Below are 20,182 nucleotides of genomic sequence, written 5' to 3'. Positions count from 1 at the left end.
GAAAGCATGCTGGCTATAGGCCTGCAGGCTACTGTCCTTAGCGGACAAGACAGACGAGACGCACCCTCTCTGGAAGCGAGCGTGCGGGGCTCAGGTTGAACATCTTGGACATGTCCTCTGAGTTGCGTTGCTGAGCCACGTCGCACAGCTTGGCCGTGATGTCTATTCGCCTGCAGATGTCCATGTCCACCCGCATGGCCTTCTCGTGGATCTTGGTGTCCAAGTCGGTCATTTCCTGCAAAATGGAAGGAAGGAAGGATGGCCTTTAGTGACAGTCAATGTTGATTTTTTTTTTTTTTACAGCTAATTTTGATTTTAGTTTTAGTCACAGTCTTTTGAGTCTGACGTCATCATGTATGGTGTAAGGGAATAATATCAAAACTCAAAACTTTACAGTTTGTAAGCAATTTAAACCAATGGTTCTCAAATTGGGAAGGAGGAACAGTTTAAACACACTGTGAGCTTGTAGATCTGCTATTTAAAGGGGGGGGGGGATCACACTTGTGTGAAGTGAGATGCATCATCTCATTCCGGCCAATCACTTTTGGCGTCCTCACTTTTTTTATCCTCACTTTTATCCTCAGCCAATCAAATCATCACTATGGGATACACACAAACACGCAAAGCTGGGCATATGAGGGCCTAGCCCCTCCAAATAAAAGTTGATAAATGGCAACTTATTTATATAATCTTTTTTTATATGATATTTATATATCAATTTGGAGGTCATCGACATGAGAATGTTTGAGAACCACTGGTTTTTATAACCCATTTAGGACTGAGGCCAGATTCTACAAAATGTTTCTATGTCAGTGGTTCTCAAACTGTTATGATTTCCGGCCTCAGCTGCCTGACTCAGATGACACATACAGTAGCTGCATAAGCATATTGATAACCATGACATGATGATTGTCTACTACTGTATCAGAGGGACTGACTGTACGTACAATATGACATGCGAGCGTGTTCCTGCTCATTCTGTTCTTATCATAGTTTCCATAATCTACTAGGGACGTCATAGATCTACTGTCCTACTGTATATATGACTCTGTGTGTGTAATAAACTTCAGAATGCATGGAAACATTTGAGTTAAAAACGTTCACTGTGAAAGAACAATACATTCAAAGATTTGTGCCACATTTTCACGACTTTTCACCTCATAGACCTGCCGCGCTATGAGCTTGTAGATCTTTCAACAGCTAGTTTAAAAATAGCAGTAAAAGTGGTTAAATGTTAATGTAATGCTAAATGTGTTAAAACAACAATAGTATGTCCACCCAGCACGCTATATATATATATATATATATTATTATTTTTTTATCCTGACACCAGCTGCAGTGTTTTACAGCTGTATATCACACCAGAGCACAACTCCACTCCCAGGGAACAATGCTGGGCTGTACACCGACTGGACAGGAAGTGCTGTTGATCCGCTGCTTGTTTATGATGAACTCTGAACCAGCCCAGCTATTCCATGAATGCACAGCCTAGTCACAGCCTTCCTATTCCATGAATGCACAGCCTAGTCACAGCCTTCCTATTCCATGAATGCACAGCCTAGTCACAGCCTTCCTATTCCATGAATGCACAGCCTAGTCACAGCCTTCCTGGCTTCTGCCCAAAACCTATTCCATGAATGCACAGCCTAGTCACAGCCTTCCTGGCTTCTGCCCAAAACCTATTCCATGAATGCACAGCCTAGTCACAGCCTTCCTGGCTTCTGCCCAAAACCTATTCCATGAATGCACAGCCTAGTCACAGCCTTCCTGGCTTCTGCCCAAAACCTCCTATCTCTATTCCATGAATGCACAGCCTAGTCACAGCCTTCCTGGCTTCTGCCCAAAACCTCCTATCTCTATTCCATGAATGCACAGCCTAGTCACAGCCTTCCTGGCTTCTGCCCAAAACCTATTCCATGAATGCACAGCCTAGTCACAGCCTTCCTGGCTTCTGCCCAAAACCTATTCCATGAATGCACAGCCTAGTCACAGCCTTCCTGGCTTCTGCCCGAAACCTCCTATCTCCAAATGTCATCTTTTTTGAGAGGCGTTAGCGTTTGAGAATTAAATAAATTCTAACTGCATAGGATCCATTGGAACCCCGCACCACCCCTATTTCCTGAAAAGTAAGAGTTTTGGACATTGGACAAGTTTTCTGCCCGGCACAAGGACGATAATAACATTCTTCTCCTGGATCTTTAATGAGGAAGGCAGCGGCCTGCATGGCTGTCTCCGTCTGCCTAGATGTGATTTGCTATGATTGACAACTGCTCTCTCACAGTACAGAGTTATAATTATAAGCAGCAGAAGCCACCGGTGTAGTAAAAAAACCAACATAATTGGCACTGCTGCTGCTGGTGGTACTGCCAGAAGCACAAAGGGTTTTTGAGTTGAAGGATTGTTGACTTCTTCTGTGTGAGACGGGATTAGACGTAATTAACCCCAGAGTGCTATCTTAGAGGGCAGCGTCTCAACACTAGCTGGAGCGCTCGTTCAATGTCATGTCGACTATGCATGCACCGTGTGGTGCGTGAGCAACCTCTCAAAGGCATCCATTTAAAAAACAAAGCTGCAGACGTTCTCAAACATTTTCATGTCAAGGACCCCCAAAACTATATGTAATAGGCCACCGACTACCATCTGAAAATATGTAGTTCCAGGGACCGACCCCCAGAAGCAAAGATTTGAGTTGAAAACGTTCGCTCAGAAAGAATATAAATTCCAAATTTGCGACACATTTTCACGATTAAAAAAAAATAGCAGACTTACAAGCTCGTAGCGCCGCGCTATGAGCTTGTAGATCTGCAATTTTTAAATAGCATAATCCTTAAAACACCAAAAAGGGTTACCGCCCAAAATGGGTTAAAATCCAAAGGTTGAGAAGTGCCGCCCCTTAGAGGAGGAGAGGTGAATATACGTACGTCACTCATCAGGCTCTTGAAGACCACCAGCTCTGCCTTCAGTCTGTCCACCTTGTCGTTGAGCTCGTCCTGAATCTCCGATGACTCCTGGGCACTCTGTACGGACGGGATTATAAAAAACACTTAACACTTACTGTACAGCGCTAGCATTTAGTGACAGCATTTTCCCCAGTTGATGTTCTTATTTTGAAAAGCCACATTTCCCAGACTTCCGGTACTGAACACAAACTAGGAAGTCAAACGGGTCCTGGACAACTCTTGTTTACCAAACGGATCTATGCCGGTGCACTGGAGGGCTCCACATTGTCGGCTCTGTGCCGTCAAAATAAACCTTGTTTTGACCAAAAAATGCCATCTGGGACAAGGAATAGGAGATACACGCTACCCGATGCTAACGTAAGTAGCATTATGGCTTGATCGATCGAAGGCGCTATAAAAGCGTAATTGCCGTTGATCTATGGCAATGGCGTTGATTTAATGGTTAGATTAAATAATAGGCTTTAATTGACGTACATCTACTGCAATGGCGGTATAAGTGTTTAACAACACTCCTTTGAAACAGGTTGGTGACTACAAGTATTTGGGTTCATAAGCGGCTGTGGCTCAGGAGATAGAGCAGGTCGATCCGTGGGTCGGTGGTTCAAATCCCGGCTTCTCCTGTCTACATGTCGAAGTGTCCTTGGGCAAGACACTAAACCCTACACTGCCTCCAATGAGCTGGTCGGTGTGAGCTCGCCACCATTGGTGTGTGAATGTGGGAAGTAAGGACGCTGGCGTCGACTGTTCGCCGCTTCACCTCCAAATGTATGAATGAATGAACCATTGTAAAGTGCTTTGAGCACTTGGAAAAGCGCTATAAAAATGCAATTATTATATTATCTTAATTATCTATTATATTATCTTCTTCTGCTACATTATTATCGCAATAACCCATTCACCTATAATGCCATGCCCAAAATGGGGACGCCAGCGTGAAATAAGTGGTTAGTTAGGCTGAAATACATTTTTATTTATAATTTATTTAGTCCATAGTTTAATTTACCTAATGTATCACCGACAGCTGATACTAATGTAACACGCAGCTATGAATGGAACAATGAGTCAGAAAGGTGGTAATAGAGAAGTAACAACAATACAAGGTGTATATATAATCAAAACGTTGTTTCACAATACCTCTTTATGAGAGATGTCTGTGTTGCATTGAAATGATTAGCTTGGGTATCTCTCCGGTTCTCCCAGACTCAGCATAACATCTGCCAGTGTGCTCTAAAAGGTTAAACCCCTTCTGGGACGGATCTCCGCCCTTCTCTCCGCCGTTTTGCTGACCCAGAGAGCAAGATAACACAGATGCTGCCGACCCATCGATTTGTTCAAGAGCAGAGGAAAGCAGAGAGAGAGGGGGAATAGCTGGCTATAACACTTCCTTTGGTGTGTGTGTGTGTGTGTGTGTGTGTGTGTGTGTGTGTGTGTGTGTGTGTGTGTGTGTGTGTGTGTGTGTGTGTGTGTGTGTGTGTGTGTGTGTGTGTGTGTGTGTGTGTGTGTGTGTGTGTGTGTGTGTGTGTGTGTGTGTGTGTGTGTGTGTGTGTGTGTGTGTGTGTGTGTGTGTGTGTGTGTGTGTGGCCTGTTTTAAGATGTCACGCTAACCCTAGACGGGCCTATAAATCTACGTCCAGTGTCTGCTGTCCATAGACACATAACATACTGTGGTAGAGACAGTGCCTCTGATAGATCACCTTTTTAATATCTGGTACCAACCAACACAGGCTCCCTCCCTGTAATGTGCTTTTCTGCTCTAACACAAATCTCTCTGGCTTTGACAGTCTGCTCCGACGAACCACTCATACTCAGCTGACATGGAAAATAAAATAGTGTGTTTATAGTTTATACAGTAGACCGTAGAGTAGTAGGGCCGGGGCAGTAAACTGTATATGGATCTTATATCGATGTCGTGTTATGAGACTAGATATCATCTGGAATTGTGGATATTGTAATATTGTGATATGGCATATATGTGTTATTTTACTGACGAACTTTGAACTTTTTCACTCATTGACATGAAATCTATAAGCTTGTAGATTGTAAAAATCTGCTGCAAAGAACTGAAAGTGCTGGTTCTAGCCACTAGTACACTGATCAGATGAAAGTGCTGGTTCTAGCCACTAGTACACTGATCAGATGAAAGTGCTGGTTCTAGCCACTAGTACACTGATCAGATGAAAGTGTTGGTTCTAGCCACTAGTACACTGATCAGATGAAAGTGCTGGTTCTAGCCACTAGTACACTGATCAGATGAAAGTGTTGGTTCTAGCCACTAGTACACTGATCAGATGAAAGTGCTGGTTCTAGCCACTAGTACACTGATCAGATGAAAGTGCTGGTTCTAGCCACTAGCACACTGATCAGATGAAAGTGCTGGTTCTAGCCACTAGCACACTGATCAGATGAAAGTGCTGGTTCTGGCCACTAGTACACTGGTCAGATGAAAGTGTTTGTTCTAGCCACTAGTACACTGATCAGATGAAAGTGCTGGTTCTAGCCACTAGTACACTGATCAGATGAAAGTGTTTGTTCTAGCCACTAGTACACTGATCAGATGAAAGTGCTGGTTCTAGCCACTAGTACACTGATCAGATGAAAGTGCTGGTTCTAGCCACTAGTACACTGATCAGATGAAAGTGTTGGTTCTGGCCACTAGTACACTGATCAGATGAAAGTGTTGGTTCTGGCCACTAGTACACTGATCAGATGAAAGTGTTGGTTCTACCCACTAGTACACTGATCAGATGAAAGTGTTGGTTCTGGCCACTAGTACACTGATCATATGAAAGTGCTGGTTCTAGCCACTAGTACACTGATCAGATGAAAGTGTTGGTTCTAGCCACTAGTACACTGGTCAGATGAAAGTGAAAGTAAGGTCAGCACTCTGTTGATTGGGATCATTGAGAGTTCAATCTGTCTACCTCAACAAGCCTGTCATGGAGATGACAGCCCATAATACCTTTAGTAGTGTTGATGTGTAGCGTTAGTAATACCGGAGTGTTTTGGACTGCAGTCTCATGAAACAGAGACTTTTGAGTTGCGGTAATTAACACCACATGCAGTCAATACAAATAATATATATTTTGAAAACTACATTTGCTACACTTTTTCCCAGAGTCTGGAGATAGTTGTGCCGCGGTCTGGCTCTGGCTTACGGTGGCTTGAGACCCTGCTAGCACCGAAATAGCCATATGTGCACGCCACGTGTATGCAACAGGTTGTTAGCTTGTCGACTCGATTGGCTATTTTCAGTGCGCGCCACCTGTGAGCGTCTAAGTATAAATGGGGCAGCAGCTGACCTCGATGTCTGGTCTGTAATTCTCTGCAAGGCATCACGTTAGACTGGGCTGTTGAGCTGTGAATGGCTGTGGCTCAGGAGGTAGAGCAGGTCGTCCAATGATCCCTGGGTCGGCGGTTCGAATACCGGCTCCTCCTCCTGTCCACATGTCGAAGTGTCCTTGGGCAAGACACTGAACCCTACATTGCCTCCAATGAGTCGGTCGGTGTGAGCTTTGCCACCATTGGTGTGTGAACGTGGGAAGTGAGGACGCTTCACCTCCCAATGTATGAATTAATGAACCATTGTAAAGTGCTTTGAGCACTTGGAAAAACACTATAACGCTATAAGTAAAAGTCTGGAATTCAAAAATATATTTGAGTAAAAGTGCAAAAGTATTGGCATTAAAATGTACTTAAAAAGTACCCAAAGTAAAAGTACTCATTGTGCAGGATATCCCATTTAAAGTTTTCAAATGTATAATAATCTTTTGAAAATAGCTAAGCTCACAATGTGTCGCGTCGCGATTTGTAACAACAATCCAAATATCCAAAGTAACCAGTACACTAAAGTTTCAATATAATTGTAGAATAACATTTGGAATGAAAATGGAAAATACTCGAGTAAAGTACAAACACCTCAGTATAGTACTTAACTAAATGTACTTGGTTATTTTTCCACCCACTGGAGTACGGTGTAGCGTGGGAAGTGTGATTGATGTGGATTAGGTTTTAGCCTACCTCCTGCATGGTCTCCACCTTGGATTCCAACTGCTCTCGTCTGGACAATTCCTCCTCCCATCTGCAACACACACAGACACAACCAACGGCATCAGCACTGCTAGCAGCAGAGAGTGTTAGAGGGGCAGGGGCTGAAATCCCGCTAAGAGTGCAATTTTGGACAAAAAATAGCAGATCTACAAGCTCACAACGCGTCACGCAACACTCACGCTGTGACGCGTTGTGAGCTTGTAGATCTGCTATTTTCGGGGCGCAACCCAGCACTCTTTAGCTAGTGGAGATGCGGTGTGTAACGACATGGATTTCTAAACAAATTTGTTCAATGCAAAATACTGTGTAAACGTTCAGGAAACGTTCGCTCTGAAAGAATATTGAAAGATTTGCATTAGACCTACAGTACAAGCTCGTAGCGAGTCACTCGGTTCACCACTCATCATTCATCACTTCACAAAGCCTGCTTGAATAAATATTATACAAGAGGTTGAGTCGAGGAAGCCATCTGATTGGTTGAAACAGCTTTCTAGCCGTACTTAAAACGACAGTATAGGAACACCTAATCAAAACAAAGAAAGAAATCAGCTGCTCTGTTCTCCCAGAGCGCAGAAGCCTGGGTTGCTAGGGTTCTTGCCACGCTACGAGCTTGTAGGTCTATTTTTAAAAAATCGTGAAAATGTGGTACAAACCTTTGTATATAAATTCTTTCAGAGTGAACGTTTTTTACTCATTATCTTTGCTTCCGGGAGGTCTCTGGAACAATATATTTTCAGATGGGGGTCGGCAACCAATTATATAATTCTGGGGGTCCTTGACATTAAATACTTTGAGAACCACTGACATAGAAACATATTTTTTTTCAGAAAACTGTCAGGATTTAGAAGACATTTGTAGAATCGTCCTCAGGTCTAAATGGGTTTACAAAAAACAAACAGGATCAGTATCGGACCCAAACATCTGCTATTGTTCAGGCCTCTGCGTTCGTATGACTACAGTATATCATAGAGCATGGAATGGCCTCTAGGGTGCCCCGAGACAGGGTAATGGTACTTTGCGGGACGGTATAATCTCTGATTACACACTGCCCTTGACAATGCGGGCTCCCACCCAGCTCCCACCCCGCTGACGACCTTTTGTCTCCCCCTCCCTTTTGTCTAAAGTCCAAGAATGGAATTCCAGACAACCTTTTTTTTTTAAAGAGGTTCAGTTTCTCATGGGGAAGTCTTAAAGGGACACTTCACCCTTTAAAAATAAAAAATAAAAATGTTAATGACATTTAGAAGATTTAGATCACTTTCTTTATGTGTGTAATATTTGGTTTTAGATATTTTAGATTTTAGCAGTGAGCCCAGTGTCTCTGATGTCATGGACACTGGGCTCACTTACTTCCTGGACTACATGTTGTCTCAGTAAGACAGCCCTCCCCCTATCCACAAGGAGGAGCAGTGCACCAAAGCATTAGGCGAATTGTAGTCCAGGAAGGAAGTGAGCCCAATGTCCATGACAAAATCTAAAACATCTAAAACCACATATTACACACATAAAGACACATAAATCTTCTAAATTTAATTTATCATATATGTTTTTGCAAAAAAGGGTGTCCCTTTAAGGCAGAAACGAATCGTTGTAGCTGGATAGGGTGGTTAACGCCGATTCAATAGCCCCCATGAGGGGTGGGGTCTCTTTGCCGCATAGCAGACCCTATACTGTGTGGCTTTTCTTGACGTTCATAACAGCCTCATTCATTTATCTGGCTGGCTCCAGGGAAATCACTCATTTAGCAAAACCTTACAGACTCCAGCTCAGAATCCATAAATGAATAATAGTGAATGAATGATTGTGTTCTTTTTTCTTTTAAGGAATAGGTTCTGTATTTTAAATGCCTGGTCGAAAATCTGTTAAATCTCTGAATGCACATTTACTGATGGGTTTAGGAGGTTGATAATCAAATACATACAATTGCCAGTGAACAGAAAAAAATAGTATTATGGGCATGAGTAAAACGGCCTTTACTTTACTGTCCTGAATTGGAACAGAGCTTCGATTCTCTGCTGACAGGTCATATAGCACTACTTCCCTAGAGGTACTATCTATCTATCACACAAAGGCATTGCGTAATAATGACCACTGATAGAGACAGGCAGCATTTGTCAGCTTGGGACCGACGGGACCCACAGTGTTGATTTTGTCGACGAAAACTACGACGAAAAATGTTCTTTTTCCACTGACGAAAACTAAATGAAAACTAAGCTATGATGACTAAAACTAAATATACTGACAATTTCATCAAAAAATAAAAAACTAGACTAAAATGTTAGGAAGGGACTAGTTGACAAGAGATCCAGTCATTTTACAATTAGATGCATGCTGAAAATATACTATCAACTGTAGATTTAGTTGACTAAAATCGTATGATATTTAGTTGACTAAAACTAGACTAACACATTGCAGGTGACTAAAACTAAATTAAAACTATTCAAGAGACTAATGACTCAAACTAAAATCGAAATGTGCTGCCAAAAACAACACTGCTACCACACAAAGGCATTGCGTAATAATGACCACTAATAGAGACAGCTTGGGACCTGTCTGTTCCCACGGGGAACGACCCCGTAGGCACACTCACGTCCAGGACGACTCCCAAAAGAGAGTTTGAAGTTAAGAGTGGATTCATTCGATAATAAGATGAGGTCATCATCCACATCGTTATGGGCACCTGCATGACTGTGTTGAGCAGCTCTGAGACACATGGCTGGCTGTATCTAACACAGTGGAAGAGTGGCACTGCGTGTGTGTGTGTGCGTGCATGCGTGCCTGTGTATGTGCAGCCTTTCTATGTCAGTGGTTCTCAAACTTTTTCATGTCAAGGACCCCCAGAATTATCTGTATTTGGCCTCAACAGCTAAAGTAAAAAAAAGAAAAATGGTTCAAGTGGTTTAAAGCTATGAGTTGACAGATGCGTTCTCAGCAGTGCATGGTGGGAAAAGCACTCAATACTGCAATTTAGAAGTACTTCGTTACAAGTAAAATGTACTTGAGTAAAGGTCAAAATGTGTACAATATCTATTGAAAATAGCCGATCTACAAGCTCACAATGCGTCGCGTTGCGATGCATTGTGAGCTTGTAAATGTATAGGGTTGAAGTGGTTAATGTATGTCGCTATAGCTATAGTAAATAAAGTTTTCAAATAATTGTAGTGGAGTACACAAGTACACATTTTGCCTCTGAGATGTAGTGGAGTAGAAATTGGAAATACTCAAGTAAAGTACTACAAATACCAAAAAATTGTACAGTACTTAAGTAAAAGTACTTTCCACCACTGGTTCTCCGGTCTATATACTTTAAGCCAGTTGACACTTTTCCCATTGACTTCACCATGGGGACAGATACCAGGACAGCAAGCATGTTGGTATTATCACCAGCAGTCCACTAGCTACAGTAGCATAACGTGGGGTAAACAACAACGTGCGTCACTAGAGATCCGCCTCGGACCACAGAACTCTGCCTTTTGTTCCCATTCAGAAGCCACTGAATGCATACTGTCTACTTAGAGGAGAAGTATTCCTTGGCAGGCACTGCAGGGCAGGCAGGCTTGGCCGGGGCAAGCTTCACGCGGTGATTGAAGCCTTGTTCGTTCGTTCTAAACAAAAAAATGCTGCCAGTGCTGCTTTTTGCTGCGACCACAAACACTGCCTGCCTGCTGCAGGACTCTCTGAGGTCAGCAGAGTCCACAACTGCATCGCATATCCTCTGCAGACAGAATTTAAACAGTGGGTCACTCACTCGCAGCATCTGCCAGTCTGCCTGCAATATATCTACCATGCTGGAGGCACATGGGTGCGTCACTTCCTTTCAAGCTAATGGACAAAGCGGTGGGGAGGGGTGCAGAGTACAGCGATATTATATTACTATATCAACACAGTGATAGAAAGCGGTCTTGATTAAATATCACCCTCCCCGCCCCCGGCTTCTACCCAAACCCCCCAGAGCGTGGGTGGCTGGCCAACATGGAAGCCACCAAAAAAAGCGTAAAGCAACTGCAGGCGCATGGTTATTTGCCCTGTGCATGTAGCACGAGTAAACCCTGTGCAGCTGGGGTTTAACGTGAGGAACGCTTCTTTTCACCTGAAGGACATATCACTGGAAGGACATATGCATGTGGAGGAACTCCACTCCCTGCTGCAGAACAGGTGCAACGACCAACCTGTAGTAGCCGCTACAGAATCCTGGGTTTTTCCTTTGTTGGACCGACAAGCATTTCAACTGGCAAGTTAATATCAATCTTGACGGCATCTTGGGTGGTGTTTTTTTTCTCTTTTCATTACTAGAATAAAGTACCCTTCGGGTGTATGGCTCCATCCAAACTGAAAGTCCCCTCATATCACCCCCTAAAAGAGGAAGTAACCGGTGCTTGCAGCAACTGAGACTGGCCTTGTTTTTGTCGACTAAAACTAAGACGAAAAGTGTTCGTCGACTACCTTTTTTAACAGACAAAAACTAAATGGAAACTAAATGAAAACTAAGCTATGATGACTAAAACTATGACTAAATATATTGACAATTTCGTCAACAAATAAAAACTACACTAAAATGATAGGAAGGGACTAGTGGACATTGCATCCAGTATAAGTCTTTTTACACTTGGTTGCATGCTGAAAATAGCAGATCGTGCAAGTAGATAAAGCTTGTAGATCGGCTATTTTCAGCAAGTGTAAATCATTACGACGGCATCAAGGCCCGACAAAAGAAAACATTTTAGTCGACTAAATCAACTGTATAGTTAGTCGACTAAAACTAGACTAACACTAAGACATTCCTGGTGACTAAAATGTGACTAAAACTAAAGGAAAACTATTCAAAAGGCTAAAACTAAAATCAAATATTGCTGCCAAAAACAACACTGCTCCCCTGCCTGCTTCACACACCTGCTGGACACGGCCATCTGTGTTTGTTGGGAGTGCTCGGCGAGGTCAGAGACACTGCAGTCTCTTATGGAACCGCAGTCTCCACACTAGTGGAATGGCAGAAATAAAACCATTGTTGGGGTAAACTGTGATTCTTCTGATACCTGCCACACACAGACAGAACGCAGTAACTACAGTGCACGCTCACAGTAGTCTAGATAAAGATGACAATACAGCACTTGAGAAGGTATTCTATTGTGGCCTTTATTGCCATGAAGCCACGGCACCTCTCCCAAGGGTTTTGCTAGTGTATAGCTTTGGTTTGAGTCAGTCAAAGGAATGATGAAAACGCCCTAGTTTGACACGTCACATGCTACTTAAAGCATAATGAAATGTAGAACATTTTGCCTTAAATGGTTGTATGGTACCCCAACTTCCAGCAGCTGTCAAAAATTTCCCTAGGGTGGTTGAATATAAACCAATGTGGGATATGTTAGTAGACACCTTTACAAACACATTTCTTGGTAAGAAATGTATTCCCAGATTTTAGGACAAAGGCAGCAGGAGGCTCGGAGCCCGACTGTGTCATCCCACAGACACCCACACCCTCACTTCACACGGGTGTGATTTTTTTCCCTGCAGAGAGCTGGGGCTGGGGGCGGGGGTGGGGATCAGGGCAAATCAAATAAGGTCTGACCTTGAGGTTATTATTGTCTACTCAGCACTCAGCACGGATAGACCCTATAGCAGTCAGCCAGCCAGCAGCCTCATGGGTCATGCCCCCCTCACAGTTCTCTGTCAGTGTTGTTTTCGTCGACTAAAACTAAGACGAAAAATGTTCGTCGACTACCTTTTTTCACTGACTGAAAACTGAATAAAAACTAAATGAAAACTAAGCTATGACGACTAAACCTAGCTAAGACTAAAGATATTGACAATTTCGTCAACAAATAAAAACTAGACTAAAATGTCAGGGAGGAACTTTTGGACAAGAGAAGAGATCCAGTATAAATCATTTTACACTTGGTTGCATCACAACGCGACGCATTGTGAGCTTGTAGATCGGCTATTTTCAGCAAAAAGTAAAAACAGTCATTATGACGGCATCGAGGCCCGACCAAATACATTTTAGTCGACTAAAACATTCCAGGTGACTAAAATATGACTAAAACTAAAATAAGTTTTATTCCAAAGACTATGACTTAAAACTAAAATAGAAATTTGCTGCCAAAAACAACAACTGCTCTGCATGTGTGCAGGCTGTTCACTGCATCCATGGTGCGTTGTTGCTCATTAGCACTCCACACATGTCTGACTCTCTGTGGACCTTATAGATCACACCACCTCCCCCCCCCCCCGGCCTCCACTGTGGCATCCAATCAATGTCCACACCACCCCCCCCCCCACCCCCGGCCTCCACCGTGGCATCCAATCAATGTCCACACCACCCCCCCCCCCCGGCCTCCACCGTGGCATCCAATCAATGTCCACACCACCCCCCCCCCCCCCCCCCCGGCCTCGACCGTGGCATCCAATCAATGTCCTCCCAGCCTGAGATATTGCCTACTTACTTCCTTTTGGCTCACAATTCATGTTTAACCTCAGTGTCATCGTGGACATTTCCTATATAGCACAACACCACCCTTCCTTCCCAGCCCAGAGCATTCCCTAATCTGTTGGTATACAGGTCTGGAAGGTTGATGATTACGATCGAAAGCCTCTTCTTGCATGCCTGCCATATGTATGTAGGCTGGCAATATAATATATGTATATATGTATATAGATGCATACTGTATCGAGTTCCATCGGAAATATCATGTGCTCTGGTTGTGATTTATTATGGGTGGGAAGTGGGAACCATTCCGCACAGTAACATCCCAGATCCTTCACAGGTCCATTTTGGATCCATTTGTACATTCTTCAGTTCACTGTGCATGCAGTACAGCTGCAAGGGCTTCATGTCCCACATGTAGCCCTGCTGCATTGATTGGACCTAGATCTGTCAGCATGGAACATTAACAGCCCCTGATTTTCTTTTAATGAATCGTGCAATTCATTATGATGCTGATGTTCAAATAACTACGTTATTCCTTTTCGGCTCGTATTGAAGGAATCAAATCTGTGAAATTCCTAAGCCATTCCAATTCCAGGGACCGCCGCCCCATTTCTAGCTCAGGAGAATTGACTTCATGAGTGAGATGAAGAAGGGTGTGGTCTGTTTTCCCCGTCACGGGGTGAATTAAAACATGTTTATCCCATTTTGACCTGACCTCAAAATAAAATCAAAAAATCAAAATCCTTCAGTTTTCTGAAATAAATATTTTCACGATTTTTCAAAAATAGCAGACCTACAAGCTCGTAGCGCGCTATGAGCTTGTAGATCTGCTATTTTTCAATAGCTAAAGCATAACATAATGCTAACACCAAAATGGGTTATTGTCAGTAATGAGCGACTGGGGCTTTTCATCCTGAGGAACAACCACACCTCAAAATATTCCGAATAGACACAGACCATGAATATTTTTTATCCCTTTTTATTATCAGATGACCAGTCATATTGTCTATGAATCATCTCCAAATGACTTTGAGCACTGTGATTTTAGTATCAGAGGGTGTGAGGGGCGCTCTTATCATCGTACATCATCATGCATCATCTCGTACTGGCCAATCGGAATGCCTGTTGCCACAAATGTAGTCATATTTGGTGGACATTTGGGGACAAGGTGATGTAAATGTTCCCTTCATTGTCAATGGGATTTAATGTTTGTGTTGTGGACATTTTGTGGGGACAAAAACTGTATATATGAGGGACTAGCGGCCCTCAAAGACAAACAAACAAAAAACCCAGGATATACATTATATCAAACAACGTGCCTGCAATATTTGGACTTCTACATTACAGTATGTATGTGTCCATGAGAAAACGGCAGCACTAAACCAAAAATAACCAAAAATAAGATCTTGTAGATCTGTGCTGTTTCCTGCTCGTATGACGGAACCCTCGTTTTGATAATAAGGTGGTTGGTGTGCTATTCCCCAGTCCCAGACATACCACACAGAGCAGCGAGTGCTTGTTGGCAAGGGGCTGCTGCTGGAATGCTATTGTTGTGCACACCAAAAATGGACGAGGAATAAGTCAGCTTGACATGAGATGCTTCATATTTTTCTGCTTCAGTGTCTGCAGTGCAGCATCAGCTTATTTCATTTTTGTAACTCAGTCAGTACACTGAAATAACCTTGTACCGCATTGGTACATACATCGGTAAAAGAACCACTGCTTGAACTTGAGTTAACTCCTGTTTTTCTTTGAGGGGCGATGCCCAGCGCATGATGCCCAGTGCATGATGTGCAAACACAAACTTTGTCCTAACACAAACATTAAATCCCATTGACAATGAATGGACAATTTAGAGTGTTCGTGTAAACACAAACATTGCGTAACACAAACACTTAAGACAAAAGTGATGACACAAGTTATGACTGTATGGGGCTAGTGCCCCCATGTCTCTTCCATCCGTCCACCTGCTTCCCTACTTCATCTTCCAGTGTGTGGAGTGTGTTATCTAACCTCAATGAGTCATCATCAGGGCGGCGCAAACAAATCAGTCAGCTTACACCGGGGCTCCACCGGGCGCGTCAGCGTCGCGTCTCCGTCACCGTCAGGGAATGTTCCCCTTTTAATCAATGAAGCGTGGCTCCACTGCCCGCGTTGCGTGCATTCATTAAAATTGCCCCGGTTCGTTTTTTGACGCACGCAACGGAGACGCAACGCGCCCGGTGGAGCCCCGCCATTGCCTATACAGTATGGACACAAAACAAGGGGGAATGCCCATAAATGGACATAAAGGGGACAAGGACTGACAGATACAGAGATCTTTATATGGGCATATATAACGGGCCGAACCTATAAAATGCTAACTGTATGTAACTATAAAACATGAAGATGAAATAATGAAGCTACAATGTTTCTGCATTATATTATACACACACACACGTGTCCTCCATCGGCCTTTCGCTCTGGCCTTCTCGTGTTTGTGAACGCGTGCCATGACACCGTGTCATGTGACCTGCAACAGATCCACACAGAGACTAATTTCTGGCTCACTTGATCCACGTAAGTGTAAACTGTACATATATATCTCTACTGTCGGGAGAAAACTCCAAAATGTTCATTTTTCAGGAAATGAAAAATATACATTTTTCAGGAAATTATAAGAAAACCTTATATTTTTTTTAAACAAAGCCATACTGCCTCATCATAGTTGGTGTTGTAACTTTATATATTGTCAATTACTCCCATGAGAGGGGGAGAGGTGGTGGAGTTAGTTGCTTTAGCAGACATTTTGAGGGTCCAATGGAGTTAAGAGGTTTTGTCCAAAGCACTTTTTACTACTTTCCATTGGTTCAATATTTTCGAAACAACACAGTAAAGGGTGTTCAATAGCAATAATTTATGGCAAAAAAATCTAAAACCTAAAAAAATGGAGTTATGAGGTTTCCTCCTGTCAGCAACGATTACAGTAAGGGCCTGGCGGGTCGGGGTCATCGTTGCTCACTGCCGGTGACCCTATCTCCCCTATCTTATACCACTGAGTCCACACGCAGACCAGGCAGTCTTAAATATAGACCTTCTGCTCTCCCAGACGGGACAGACACCACAAGGCCTCCGGGGAGGAGGAACAAACGCTGGAGTTGCTAAGTGACCAAAGACATTTTTAAAGTGGTGCAACCACTTCCTTAAGTAGCTTTGTGTGCGGCTGGGTGGGTGGCTGTGTCTGAGCACGGAAATTGCATTTGCATTGCAAGTGTCACTGTTGTGCAGACTAACACACACACACACACACATATGAACTGTATATATGATGATTTCAGGTGTATCAGTACAGTACAGTACAGTAGAGGGACCCCCTGTCACGGTAACTTTGTCATTTCTCAACCGTTTCGGACACGGGGCGGCTCGCCGGAAACCGCCCTCGCCCTCGGCCCCCTGGGCTGGAAGTTCCGGGCACTACTTACTTCACACGGGTGTGATTTTTTAAATGACAGAGTTACCGTGTGGCGGTCCCTCTTCTGTACCCTGTGCTGTACTGTTACTGTACTGTCCTGGCACACCCGAAAGCATCATATATACAGTTAATACATGCGTGTGTGTGTGTGTGTTTGTGTGTGTGTTAGGTTGCACACAGGTGGTGAAAAACAACCATGCTGTTTTCGTGCTCATACCCAGACACCCAGCCAGCAAGCTACCCACCCACCCAGCGACACACATAGCTCCGTAAGGGAGTGGTTGCACCACTCAAAAAGTACTCATTATGCAGAAGGTCCTGTTTCTCAAGTTTTTCAAATGTCATCAGTGCCCATACCCAAGGCGGGGTTGGCGAAAGGACCTTTCTGTGTGGAGTTTGCATGTTCTCCTTTAGAGACCAGTAATCCTCGTCTCTAAAGCTACCTCCCCCTGGCCAGCCGGGGCGCCTGATGGAGGGGAAAGGAATTGGTCAGAATAACGTGTTCCTTCCACGTGCTGCGTCCGGCCGGGGAAACTCTCCCCTGTCAGGTGAAAAGAAGCAGCTTGGACTCCTGATGCATAAAAGGAAGCATGAGGTCAGTCCGCTGCCCCCCAGGTTGGCAGAGGAAGTGTAGCGCCCAGGATTACATTAGATAATTGGCACTGGGTGAAAAATGATGGAAAAAATATATATATTAAATATTTATAGTGGTTTTGTAATAATAATAATCAAAATATTTACTTAATAGTTAACGTTCCTTTCCACCACTGTTTTGAACCATACAGCGAGGGAGGACTCCTTCAACTGCTGCTGTCTAGTGTCAAGACAGAAAATGTCGCACTGACTTACGACCCTATTCATCTCCCTTCCAATTGATTTAGTTACAGCCACGTGTTAAGTCTTCAGGCATCTCAAGGTCTTTGACCGAAACGTTGCCAATACAATTCGTTATTGCAAGTGCAGATGGTGTGCAGGTCTTTGTGTACTTTATGTGCATTTTTCTGAATATATTGAGCCCTGCCTACGCACCCGCCATCAGAGCATACAGGTGTGCATAAGACTTTGTTGTCTATCAACAATATAAAGTGTACATACATTTGCCAAGCTACACGTCGCATCCTTTGCAATGTCACTATTGCACATGTGTATAGTGCGATACATTGTGCAGCCCTGATGAATTGCATGTTTTGTTTTCAGATCACAGAGGAAGAGGTACAGCAAGGACAGCAGGATGAATGCAATCCTTTTATATAAAAGTAGAAACATTGTGTGAATGTGTTCTTTAAATAGAATAAAGTCCTACTGCCATTGTGGCAGCATAGAGTCAAACTGTACTTCTTTGAAGTAAACCCACTTCAGTGGGTTTAAACCTGAACAACGCTGTTTGACACATTTCTGTCATAGTGCCGCTGGCCTTGTGTGGCAGAGAGAGAGAGAGAGAGAGAGAGAGAGAGACATGCCAATCCTTGGTCCTTTTGTGCCAAAGAAATGTCATTTTTAATGTCGGCATGTTCTTTGCTTTTAGTTCCACTCGTAAAGGTGTGACGTGACCACTGGCACCAAATGGTCTCTCTGAAGGAATACTAGTAGTATATCATAGTAGTCATCATGGAGGATACTGGTAGAAATTCAGTTTCTATTCATATAAATGAAATATATATCCTTGCATCCCTACTTCAGAAAACAGTATGAGACAGAGAGCATTAAAGGGTTAGTTCCGATTGTTTTGACTTAAAGCTGTAGGAAATACATTCCATTAATATAGTGTTTGCAAACGTATTAATTGATTTCCCCGTAGTGGGAGTTCTGGTCTGGATTTGGTGAATATTAAGTAGTTGTTCCGGTCATTGGGTGGGGGTCTGCACGGGGGCCATTCAACAATCGACAAAACTAGCATAATTTTGACCTATTTCTAGATTTTCTACCATATAGCGCAACTTTCGTTCAACTTTGAACCCTATGTCACACTATGTTTTGGCGCAAACCTGCACTGCCGCTGTAACGCCACGCAACGTAACGCTACACACACACAGGCCACGGAACACTGTTGCCACTGTTGCCAGGTCTATGCAAACATGCCCACAACAAAAGTAGTAATGGCTGGCAGGCAAAAGACAATGGCTGTATTCAAAATCAGTCAGTCATTCTACTCCCTAATAGACTAACTTTCCACTGTACATACATACACTACAGTATAGTGAACTCAATGGCAGAAAAACAAACAAAAAACAAACAGGGAAAGCCGGGTGAAGGGAATGAGGTGATGACAAGTGGGATTGGCAGCTAGGAGAGGTAATGACCATGAAACACCACTGAGTAGAAAGGAAGGATTCATCATGACACACCCTAAAGACAGCTAAATATCACGTTAAAAGGGAACGTCTTCCATCATAATAATCTCTTCTCCGCCCCAACGAGGCCTGTACATTCAGCATGCCTTCGTGATGCATGTACAAGAACAATAATTGTCCTCGTACACAAGAAGTGCATTGAGGTGTTAAATAACGTCTTATAAATCCCACCATTTGTGAGCTATAGCGCAAGAGATTATTACCCCTGACAACTGAAAGATTTCAAATTCGTTTGACTGTTCTCTAAACAGTGTTTTACTGTTTTGAGTGGTGCAACCACTCCAAGGAACAGCAATGTCTGTGTCCGCCTATGTGACATTAACCCACCCACCCATTCACCTATGTGACTGTGAGCACGAGTATGACTATTAGTACCAGTAGTGGCGCTGTTGTAACAGAGAGAGAGAGAGTGCTGCACTGTTGCCTGCTAATGAGAGAGAGAGAGGAGGAGGGGGGGATAATAACGGTGTCTGTCTGTCTGTCTCTATCTGTTGAATGAGCTCATTGTATGTTGAATCAATAATCAGCGGCCACAGAGCTATTATAACAGTGCTACAATGTGAACTGCAGGAAATGATGGCAGCAGCAGCAGCACAGGGAGGGATGGGGGAACATACTGTAACAACACACAGCAGGGTGGTACTGTACTGTAGCATGTATAGGAGGATGTGGGGTGGGGTCGTTTTGCAGAGTGGGTGCATTGGAGCTGCAGACCCCCAGAGGGGAAAACGTATATTCCTCCCTCCTGTTTCAGCCGGTATAATAAGCAGACAATAGATTAATGCTCGTACTGTATGTGTTAATGCCAGGGTTTTTGGTACTACCACTACATTAACCACTTGAAACTATAGCTGAAAATAGCTTACCTACAAGCTCACAAGGTTTCTCAATTATGTGATGCGTTGTGAACTTGTGAGCTCGAAGATTGGCTATTTTTGGCGAAGAGATT

The 20,182-nt window shown here is 43.4% G+C and overlaps 1 protein-coding gene across 2 annotated transcripts in view; it reads right to left on the bottom strand.

The window, feature by feature from the left end:
- iffo2b (intermediate filament family orphan 2b) overlaps positions 1-20,182 on the bottom strand; it is a 40,175-nt gene that overhangs the window by 6,983 nt on the left and 13,010 nt on the right. For both annotated transcript variants that reach the window (XM_080788387.1, XM_080788388.1), the window contains exons 2-4: positions 6,978-7,038; positions 2,922-3,017; positions 65-235 (exon numbers count right to left, since the gene is read on the bottom strand). In XM_080788387.1, the coding sequence (XP_080644513.1) occupies positions 65-235; positions 2,922-3,017; positions 6,978-7,038 (328 nt within the window). The remainder of the gene's footprint in view (positions 1-64; positions 236-2,921; positions 3,018-6,977; positions 7,039-20,182) is intronic.

The sequence above is a fragment of the Protomyctophum bolini genome (assembly GCF_963924005.1).
Source record: "Protomyctophum bolini genome assembly, chromosome: 2".
In the NCBI taxonomy this organism is placed as follows: Eukaryota; Metazoa; Chordata; class Actinopteri; order Myctophiformes; family Myctophidae; genus Protomyctophum; species Protomyctophum bolini.
This window is presented reverse-complemented; position numbering and strand designations above follow the sequence as displayed.